We start from the raw sequence: 11871 nt of genomic DNA on the forward strand, positions 1-11871 counted from the left end.
GCCTCACAGCAAGAAGGTCCTGGGTTTGAGCCCAGCCACCGACGGGGGCCTTTCTCTGTGGAGTTTGCATGTTTTCCCCATGTCTACCGGTATGTGGGTTTCCTCCGGGTGCTCCGGTTTTCCCCACAGTCCAAAGACATGCAGGTTAGGCTAATTGGTGGCTCTAAATTGACTGTAGGTGTGAGTGAGTGTGTGAATGGTTGTTTGTCTCTGTGTGTCATCCCTGCGATGACCTGGCGACTTGTCCAGGGTGTACCCCGCCTCTTGTCCATAGTCAGCTGGGATAGGCTCCAGCTTGCCTGCGACCCTGTACAGGATAAGCGGCGACAGATAACGGATGGATTTAGACCCCATATATTATTGAGATGAATGACTAATAGGAATTTGAATCATGGTGTTGGAATCATGGTTTTCCAGCTGGGAAAAATGGCCAAATTTCAAAAATATTATGAGTTTCCATTAGCCAGTACTGGAATTGGAAGAAATATCACAATATTTTATTGATGCACAACATACAATATATGACTTGTTGTTGTTTCATAAATTAATTGAAAACCTGGAATGATCTATGGTTTTAAAGATTTCTTTCAAGTAATAATTTAATATAATAAAAGGGAAAATTAACTACTTGGTAGAAACTTGCTTTAAAATGCAGCTACTGTGAATGATGGATTTGGCGTTTTAACACTACAGTTAATACATGATGATATCTGATTTGAAAATTTGTAGTTTTGGGCTGAGAATCATGATGTTCTGGAGTTATCCTACTATAAAATTAGGGTCATTCTAACTCGTGTGTGTGTGTGTGTGTGTGTGTGTGTGTGTGCGTGCACTCAGCCTCCTGAGGAGATCTACTCAGCCGGCGACTCCATCGTCATTAAGTTCCGGTCAGATGACACCATCAACAAGAAGGGCTTCCACGTGCGCTACACCAGCACCAAGTTCCAGGACACGCTGCACTCACGGAAGAAGTGACCCCTAGTGGCCGGGAGGGGCCGCGCAGGGCCCAGGGGGAGGAGTCGAGGCGCCAGGCGGAGGGCACAACCCGTCGCTCGGAGCCCCCCGGCCGCCAATGCCAGCCGCAAGAACGATGCCAACCGCACCTCAGTAGCTCGCAGGGGCTCTGGCGCCCCCTACTGACTGTGAGGAGTAAAGCCATTCCGCAGTAGACCTTGTTTTTAACTTTTTTATGATTATGATTAATGATCGGGGGCGGAATTTGGGGTAGGAAGAGGGGACTATATTTGGATTAGAGGAATATTTGGGATATAAGGGGGCCATCATGGATGGGGGGCATGAATAGAGGATTGTAGACGATCAGTATATGATCACCCTTGGATTCTTTTATTTTTTCTTTTATTTTTTCTTGGTTTTTTTTTTTTTTTTAAATGAGCCGAAATGCAACACACACACACACACACACACACACACACGGCCCACAGGATCTCAAGCAGGATGATGGAGCATTCAGGTCTCATCGAGCCAGACAGCAACACCACAAATGGAGAAAGAAAGGATTGATGGATGGAAGAATTAAAAGGTGGATCAGTGTTTTTCTTTTTTTTTTTTTTTTTTATTTATCCCAGGGCATTATGGGAAGCGTCCATCTTTTTCACACGCACAGTTGTGCCCGGCTGGTTTCAAATCCACTACTTGAGTTACTGACACTGTTTGTCAGACAGATGCATGTAATAAGAGGAAAACAAACAGCAAGCAGGCCATTTTATGTGACTGCACAAGCTTTTGTTATATTTTTTTTTCCTGGCTAGCCATCCAGGAAGTTTCCTTCCGTATAGCATTATTGAGGAAAGTTTAAAAAAAAAAAAGATGCAGTTATCGTATTAAAATATTAATAAATGAAATGTGGCCCATGTCTGTTGGCTGTTAATTGCTTTTCCATAAAGAAATGTACAAAGATGTGATTATTTTGACCTTAAATACACAATCTTTTAGGCTTCTGTTAATGTGCCTCTGTCCCCAGATCATGCAAGTAATTCAGTATGCTGTGGGTGCTTTTATATCAAGAGCAAATTATATTTCTCAAATGAGATTCGGTGCAAATAATTTATTTCAACTGATGAAATTACATGGTACTCATGTCTCTCTCCTTCACTGCTTCCAACATTACTGATCTCCATCTTTCTTCCTATAAAATATTCTGTACACTCGGTCTTAAATTTATTTTACTGTACCCCTGAACATCACTGTTGTTTTTAATGGCTAATTCTTCTGGGATATCTTTTCTGATTGTTTGTTGTTTGGGGCAAATGAAATAGCACAGCGCTAAATTTAACCCCCCTTTTAAAAATCTGTCCATGTTTCTGTAACATACTGATTTGGCAAATTTTATATATGGCATACATGTCAACCTATACGGAATGTCCGTATTTTATACGGATTTGATTCAATAAACGTAGTATACGGGCGTACAAATAAAGTTATACGGATTCTTTAAAAAAACTTCAATATTTATTTAGAGCTATAATCAATTCCTACGATGATAAAAGAGCGCATAACATTTACAAACGTACTGTACACCACAGACAGCACAAACAGCCAGTAAAGAGTCTTATGAAATCGCGCGTTATCTTGTGGTAGCGAGACTTTGTTCCACTTCTGATCATGCGCACACCGCATTGTGAGAATCCCGCCAACCGGGAAGTATTTTGTTTGAAACGCGTATTTCCACCTGAGCGACTTTCACCAGCGACTGAAAAGATTCTGAATGGGCGCTCCGGCAAGATCAACACAGACACTTGCTGTGACATGCAGCCTAGTGAGGTATTGGTGCAGACTGCTAAAGAAGCTGTCATGGAGTACAATTCAGAACATTAGAGTGACACTGTGTGTTTTTGTCGAATGTTGGAGCTTTGTATTCATTCTGAAGGTTTATTGTTATTAATATTGAATAAAAAGTAACTTGGATATATCATTGTTAAGGGTACGCTGACACTTGCACGATTCCGTGGCACGCATTGGCACGACTCGAGTCGTGCCAGTGCGCAAACTAGTCGTAAACTGGCGTGAAGTGTGCGTAAACCCGTCGTGACTGCGTGCCATGTCGGGACGAGAATTTTGAAATGTTCAAAATTTTGGTCACGACAAAATTTCGCGACCAGGTCGTGAACTATGTGCAAACTGTTCGTGATCTCGTCGTGAACTCGTCAGGACGATGCGGGAGGGTGCGTGGAAGTGCGCGCCATGCCACGACTGTCACGAACTGCCACGAATAGTTCACGAACAGCTCACGTCGAGTTCACGAATTGGTGCGCGTTGCAGCGTGGCTGTGCCTTCCCACTGACACGGTCACGCATTGATGGCACGAGCAGTTCACGACTAGTTTACGCACTTCACGAACAGTTTGCGCATGGCACGAGCAGTTCACGACGAGTTCATGAGCAGTTCACGACTACTGCGCGACAGTGGCGCTCGCGTCGGTGCGGGGGTATATATAGGGCTTCCCGGACACTTCTCGCCATTCGCAATTTTTTTTCTTGCTTTTTTCTTTAATGTCTTTTATTTTCTATTCCTTCATGACTTCTTTTTTTTGGGGGGGAGTTTCGTTTCTTTTATTTCAAAAATGGAACAACTGTGGATGCAGCTCATGAAGCTACTACCATTCTTTCTTGCCAAGGGACAGCACCAGCAGGGGACATGCAGTAATGTGACAGGTAGTCTCGCTGATCCTTTGCATCCTTCTGGGTATGATGGCCGGTTAGAGGCAGCAGCCCCTGCAGGTGTCGGTCAGTCCTCCATCCACCAGGGATCATGTGTGTCCGGATCTTCGCGGTCCACTTCTGAAATTGCGTGTGGGTATCTGATGAGGATGAGGTTGTGCATGACACAGGCGTGCCCAAGTCGGCACGACACCGTCCGAATTGCACAAACTTGTCGTGCCAATGCGGGAAGTGCGTAAACTATGCGCAAACTATGCGTGAACTCGTCGTGCCAGTTCGTGAATGTGGACGGGCACGCATTCGTGAACTCGTTGTGAACTATGCGTGAACTAGTCGTGAACAGTGCGGGAGCCTCCCAGTTCGTGCCCCAAAATGGCACGACTTGCCATGACAAAATCATGGCCAAAAGTCGTGCAAGTGTCAGCCTAGGGTAATTATCATTCAAATTTTAGGTAAATTATTTTAATTTGCATCTTCTACGGATTTTATAAGGGAAATACGGATTTTGGAGGTTGGTTATACAGGTTTGATTGACCAAAGGTTGACATGTATGGTATGGGTTCAATTTGTAAATGTCACTCAATAATTAGACTAAGTAGAAGATGACAATTTTGGCTACAGAACCAGCTAGCTAGCTAGCTAGTTAACGAGCTAGCTACATTTGCTAACATGACTGGTATAATTTGGCTACTGTTAAATGAATCTTTGAGAGTATGAAATGAGAATATGATGTAAATCAAGTTACTGAAACTAGACCTCACTCTTCTTTCTTTCTTTCTTTCTTTCTTTCTTTCTTTCTTTCTTTCTTTCTTTCTTTTTTACCTGACACAAATGCAAGTACTTAACTAGCCAGCTAGCTACTTTAGCTAATATTAGTGATCTTTTTCTTTTTTTTTTCAGGTTTGGCTTCTTTTTAAATAAATCTGTGAGAATATGAGCATGTAAATCAAGACTCGGATACTGAAACTTGATCTTATTCATGTGTCTACCTGAGACAAATATGAGCTAGCTGCCTATGTTACTGATGTATTTTGGTGCATTTGGCTACTGTTAAGCTCATACTTTTTTGAGTGTGTGAGTGACCATGTAAATCAAGACTCAGCCACTGAAACTTGATCTCACTCTTCTCTACCTGAGGAAAATGCTAGCTTTCTAGCGATTAACCAGCTAGCTAACTCTGCTAATGTTATTAATGTGACAGTGTAAATCAAGATTGAAACTTGCTATCACGTGTGTCTACCTGAGGCAAACGCTTGCTAGTTTTCTAGTATATAACTAGCTGGCTAGCTACTTTAGAGAAAGTTCCGGACATATTTTGACAGGCTAGCCTCCAGTTATATCTGTGAGAAGATGATCGTGTAAATCACAACTCCGATACTGAAAGTTGATCTCACTGATCTGTCCGCCTGAGGCAAATGTTCAGTAGTTTTCTAGCATTTAACTAGCTAATTAGCTGGCTAGCTACTTTAGAGAAAGTTCCGGACATATTTTGACAGGCTAACCTTACAGTACAGTAAATCGGGACTCCGATACTGAAACTTGATCTCACTGATGTGTCCATCTGAGGCAAATGTTTGCTAGTTTTCTTGCATTTAACTAGCTGGCTAGCTACTTTAGAGAAAGTGCCAGACATCTTTTGACAGGCTAACCTTACAGTACAGTACGGTAAATCAGGACTCAATACTGAAACTTGATCTCACTGATGTCTACCTGAGACAAATAGAGTATGAGCTAGTGTTCTAGCAATCAGCTAGCTAGCGTTGCTAAAATGTTTGGCGACTGTTAAATACATTGTTGGGTATATGACAATGTAAGAGTCAGATACTGAAACTTGATCTGACTGTTGTGTCTACCTTGGAGAAATATGAATATGAGCGAACTTTCTAGCTGTATTAACTTGCCGTCTATCTAACTCGGCTAAGGTTACCCATGTACTTTGGTAGGTTTGGTTCCTGTTACTTTCTTTTTTGAGTATGACGATGCAAATCAGGATTCAGATACTGAAACCTGTTCGCACTTGCGTATCTACCTGAGACAAGGGTGAGCAAATTTTCTTCGAGTTAACAAGCCAGCTAGGAGGCCATGAAGGCGAGAGGATTAGAGATGTTTGAAGCTATTTTAGCTGTTTCCTGAGCATTCAAAACACATGAAACGTTTTATTATTCTACATAGCTGTTCGGGGTTACTTTAAACGTGTGTACGTGGTGAAGCCGAGCTGAGTTCAGGTAGACCGTTGGAGTGTATAAAGTCTGAAACGGCTCCGTTAATTTGGATATAGAGTTTTGTTTCCTATAATTCCTCAGTTTGCTTTTAAGCCTTTTTTTTTTTTTTTAGTAATACCTCAGGCTTTGGATTTTATTATGATTATTTTTTTATAAACTGGTCTAGACCCAGCTTTGTCCAGCAACTAACATATATCAACTTGGACCAACATAGTACCTCAGTGAAGAAGAGCAAGGCTGAGTGGTGCTTCTGCAAAAATGAGCCTAATGTATCATCAGTTTTATGGACTAAGTGCTTGGTGTGTGTTGTTTCCATATTTTGAAATGTATACAGTACCAGTCAAAAGTTTGGACGTGCCTTCGAATTCAGTGTTTTTTCGTTATTTTTATTAATTAAAAGACACTTCTTCACGTCTTTTTAAAGTAATGGATGTCGTTTCTCTTTACTTAGTTGAGCGGTTCTTGACGTAATAAGGATTGTTGTTGAATAGAGCTATTTGCTGTATTTTTATGATTTACTATTTACTGTTTGATCCTAAATGCATTAAGAAGGCAAGAAATTAGATGACTAATTAACTTTTGACGAGGCACACCTGTTAATTGAATGGTAAATCCAGGTGACTACCACATGAAGTTAGGGCATGACGGTGGCATAGTGGTTAGCGCATTCGCCTCACAGCAAGAAGGTTCTGGGTTTGAGCCCAGTGGCCTTTCTGTGCGGAGTTTGCATGTTCTCCCCGTGTCTGTGTGGGATTCCTCTGGGTGCTCCAGTTTCCCCCACAGTCCAAAGACATGCAGGTTAGCCTAATTGGTGGCTCTAAATTGACCGTAGGTGTGAATGTGAGTGTGAATGGTTGTTTGTCTCTATGTGTCAGCCCTGTGATGATTTGATGACTTGTCCAGGGTGTACCCCGCCTCTCGCCCATAGTCAGCTGGGATAGGCTCCAGCTTGCCTACGACCCTGTACAGGATAAGCGGATGGATGGATACCTCATGAAGCTGGTTGAGATAATGCCAACAGTGTGTAAAGTATCATCAAGGTAAACGCTGGCTACTTTGAAGAATCTAAAATATGAACGACACAATTCATATATATATTCCAGATGTTATTTCATATTTTTGATGTCTTCAGTTAGGGATGTCCCGATCAGGTTTTTTTGCCCTCCGATCCGATACCGATCATTTGATTTTGAGTATCTGCCGATACCGAGTCCCGATCCGATACTTCTTATAATCCATAAAAAATAAAGACGAGGAAAGAAACGGATCCAGGATGTTCCTCATTTTTTATTTAATACCTTATTTTAACATCCAACAACTCCGTTAGCAAATAGAGTACTTACGTGAGGCAGTTTGAACAATAAATAACAAATTAAAAAAATAACCTTAAAATACCTGGCAGGAATGTAAACAAATAAAAAAAATAAAGTGCCACAGTGCCGGTAATTTGCTTTTAAGAACGCATCTCACAGTGGTATACAGTAATTTCAATTAAGGAAATGAACGTTTTTCTTGATGAAAACAAGCATTTCTACCCTTTCAGGTTTGAGCCCGTTTCTTTTGTCATCCAACGAAAAAAAAAGATCTCATGCTTTGCTTTCCGCTTCGAACTGCTTCCGTGTTCAACTTTGCCGGCAACAGGCAGCCAATAACCAATAGCGTCTCCGCTACAAAGTGATGTCATGCCGCACGCGTTGATGTTGCTGTGTTGAGACAAGAGGTCTGGTCTCACTGTGTGCCAACGCATAGCTATTGATGTGTTAAAAATGAGAATATATTATATATAGATATATATCCGATCCCTGATCGGGAGGCAATGCCCGATTCCGATCGAGTCTGAAACCATGTGATCGGGCCCGATTTCCGATCACGTGATCGGATCGGAACATCCCTATCTTCAGTATTGTTCTGCAATGCAGAAAATGGTCCAAATCCAGAAAAACCTATGAGCAAGTAGGGATGTACAAACTTATGACTGGTACTGTGTCGAGCCTTGAGCAGCAAATGGAATTTAATTGGTACAGTATTAAGTTGATGTATTGACATTTCAAAGCATTATATCTTATCTAGCTCAGTATGATTTGTATGGTTCTAAGATGCACGGCATGTTGAGTGTTACTGAGGGCAGGTGGTAAGTGTTTTAAGACTCTGTCTTTGTTGCTTCCCCACTTTGCAGCATTGATTCCTGTGTCAGGTGGTTGCTCCAAAATGTACCTTGCCATCCTGTAATAATGGTACAGGGTTACCAACTGTTCTTTCCTTCTCTCAATCATTCCAGTCTTATGTTTTTCCAGTCATCCAATCTCAGTGTAATTTGTCCGAGGCTTTTACGGGGCAGAAGCTGATTACAAGGCCTGTCAGGCTGGTAAAGGTGTGTGTTTGTGTGCACTTGTGTGTGAGAGTACACAGACTTTACCTAATTGCTCTGGAGCGTGCCAGCCTGAGACTGAGCCGCCTCCTGAATTATTTACCAGACATCACTTCTTTTCTTTTTCTTTTTTTTTCCCCCTCCTGCAGGAATCCTTTAGAAGGCACCTGGCAAATGTACTTTCATCTTGTTATGATCTTATTTTGCTCCATCTCAGTCTGTCACATCTTCCGAACTCTTTGAGTCTCAGGTTCAGGCTTTATTCTTCCTCTGACCCACTTTGGGACCTGCTTGATTCCATTTACTTGACAGTGACCCCTTGGGCAAACTGGTGCATTGGTTAAGGAGGTGAACAGTTTTTCAAAAGGAAAGTCTTACATAATATGAACAGCAGTGATTTAAAAAAAAAAAAAAAGGAAATTTTAATATTAAAAGTGCTACTTCCCTCACTTTGTACGCAGACCGTTGTGATCACTGCGTTTATACCTTTGCGACGCTGGTTCCCTGAATGTCAAGCAACAGTCTGATGCACACTGACTTACCAAATCTGTTGAAGTTTTCACCATGATGCATTTGTATCAAGTGTTTTTATTCTAGTTACAGTAATTTGGTTTTAGTGGTGGAACACTTCTGCTAATGCCCACCATAACATTGTGGCTTTGGTAGAATTTATAATTTACCACAAATGGTGTTTCTAATGTCTGTTGATTTGTAGATAATTCATAATCTTATGCAAAACAGATGTGTTGTAGCGAGTACTTAATCTGACGTGGACAAATAAGCTACATGGCTCAGATTTGTCTACTTTTAACACATGTACGGTTGATCTAGTTGCCCTAATTGATCAGCATCACTTATCAAATATGGGATATGTTTATGCCTTTCATTATATGTATGTATGTAAATATGTTTGATTGATTGTTGTATTCTGAGTACACTAAACAATAATAACCTGTTGAGAAATAAGGCTTTGTGTAATTGCACACACATGATGCAATTTATTTATATTGTATAGCTGATTATGGCTGATGTATTGCACATAGTATTAACAAGTGCATCTATTTCATAAAGTGTTATTTTCATTTCATTAAATGCCTTGTTACATTTTCTTGGTATTGAAACCTAAAACTGACTTCTTTAAACTCAAAAATAATCAGCGGTTGAATCGTGTAGTTGTAGTATAATTATGTAACGCGTATTGAAATTGCTCGTTACGAAGAATTGTGTGGAAATTTTGTACGTCGCTCGGTTCAAACATAAGGAACAAAACACTTGGGGACGTACTTTTATAGGAAAAACGATCAATAACAGGATGATGTGATGGGATTCAGTATGAAATGGATTTACTGTTACCACCCTGAACATGATTGATTTCCTATAACGGCACATCCTAAAATATTTCGTCCTTCTTACACCACAGCAGTTTGCCAGCACTAATAATGTTTTATTTACTAAACAACACATTATCCATTTATGGTTACATTTAATGTTACGTTATAGCAGGTTTTATGTAATTTTTTTCTCTCTTAAAGGTAAAAAGACTAAACAATTCAGCTTGTCATGTTAGCTAGAAAGTGAAAAAGTCTTTCTTCTGAAGACTTTTCTATTTAAAGAAATTAAAGGTAAACTGCCTTTCAGATTTTAAGTGTAGGTCATAAAATGAATTTTCCCAACACCCAATTATTTTTGTTTAGTGGACCGAAAGCTACTGAATTCGAATCACAGACTTCCAATTGTATTTGTTTGGTTTTTTTTAAATAGAACAATTAATGACTTTAGGACCATGTGGCCCTAAATTCTCCGCGATTTTTTTTCCTGCTTCACCATGACCCAATTCAAGATACTACAGTATGTCATGCATCACGTGGTGGGCTTTTCCCGTTCACGCAAGGCATTGTGGGATACAAATTTGAAACAAGAGAGCAAAATGGAAGATGTGAGTGTGCGAATGAAATGTGAAAGACCAACTACAGTAACGGAAAGCGAGAAGAAAAGACGTTATGTTATATGCGAAGGAAAGGAAATGCAGGACCAAACTAATAAATATCGGCGCTCAGCGAGCACCTCGGTGTGATCAGCTGTTTAGCGACAGAATGATGGAACTGTCAGTGCATGGTCAAAGGTAAACCTGTAGAATGGCAGTAATGCAACACTGGATGCCAGCTGCCATAAAACCCAAAAGAAGAAGGAAAAGAAGAAGAAGAAGCAGCAGGTAAACCTGCACATGCACACACGGACTTCATCTGTCTGCTTGACTGCATGAAGCGAGCAATTTCATGCACATTACTGGTAACTTCCCAGCCACATAATGGCCTGTTGTTGGGTTTTTTTTTTTTGTTTAGTTGGTTTTTTTTTTTTTTAGATATTGCAGAAATCAACATACATCACAATGACCAAAGTTCAGAGGGAAATAAATTTGACCGATTTTATGAAATTGAAAGACCGTCTAGCTTTAATGTTTTGGAAGTGCTGACACTGGAGACTCATTCCAAAAATATTAAATGTCTCAGTGCAGAAGCCTCACTATATCAACAACTACATGCTTTGTAACATCAACCATAAAAATTTCTGTGTAAATTGTTACTATAGAAACAATATTGTAATAGAGCAAGTGCATTATAATATAAGCCTTGCAGATGGCACTCCTGTCAGGTCTGTACAGATAATTAATCAAGAATTACCAGTCAAAGTCAGGAAATTAACAGAACTGTGGTATAAAACTTATTATTCTATCCACATTCACTGGATATGAGCATTCACGCGCTCTGATTGGCTACTCTACTACTAGGATATCAGCTCATATACCGTGAGTAGAGAAAAACAAAATGGCAGTGCACATCCAGTCAGACATAATTTTATCAAGTATTGAAACAGAAATAGCTAAATAAAACAATATAGCCCTCCCAAATATCCCCTGTTCCACACTCCAGCCCAGTGGGTGGTGGTAATGCACCATTAAGTTGGTTTGCCAACCATCAAAAAAAGATGAAAAGAAAATGGCCGACCGTGTTACTGAATGAAATAAAAACTTTACTCGAAAACAAAACCCCCAAAATACAATATAATATATATATATATATATATATATATATATATATATATATATATATATATATATGAATAAAAGTACTTGATGGTCAGAACATATCTCTTTTTATTTTTTAAGAATTATTTTTATAGCATTTTTCACAAACTGCTACTGTCATTTCGCCGGTTTGTTTACATTTGAGGTGGAGATGATGTTTTTATTTATCAAATTTGCACAAAATGAAAATGCTCTGTTTCTCAAACTCCAGTGAATTCGGAGAGAATAAAACCGTTATTCCATGCAATTTCATCGTATATGGCTTATAGCCGACTCATTACAACGCACCTCATCGGCTATCAGCGCATATATGACTTAATTTCATGGAATAACTCTTAAATATCTGTTCTTAGATCCTTACGTTATTATTTATACCATTGTACGTTTGGTTACCAGCCACTGATGTAATCACAAACTGATTAACATGGTCAAAATGGTGCACAGAGAACATTGGGAATAAACCAAGCACACGGAGGTTGGGTTGGTTGAACATGATGCAGTACTTTGTGAGCTCAGTGT

At 40.0% G+C, this 11871-nt stretch overlaps 1 protein-coding gene across 1 annotated transcript in view; it reads left to right on the forward strand.

Annotated features, from left to right (window-relative positions):
- bmp1a (bone morphogenetic protein 1a) overlaps positions 1-9279 on the forward strand; it is a 169187-nt gene extending 159908 nt beyond the window's left edge. Inside the window, exon 20 of the mRNA XM_060931318.1 lies at positions 838-9279. Coding sequence (XP_060787301.1) covers positions 838-975 — 138 coding nt within the window. The 3' untranslated portion in view covers positions 976-9279. The remainder of the gene's footprint in view (positions 1-837) is intronic.
- Positions 9280-11871: the final 2592 nt, after the last annotated feature.

The sequence above is a fragment of the Neoarius graeffei genome, chromosome 10 (assembly GCF_027579695.1).
Source record: "Neoarius graeffei isolate fNeoGra1 chromosome 10, fNeoGra1.pri, whole genome shotgun sequence".
Taxonomy (NCBI): domain Eukaryota; kingdom Metazoa; phylum Chordata; class Actinopteri; order Siluriformes; family Ariidae; genus Neoarius; species Neoarius graeffei.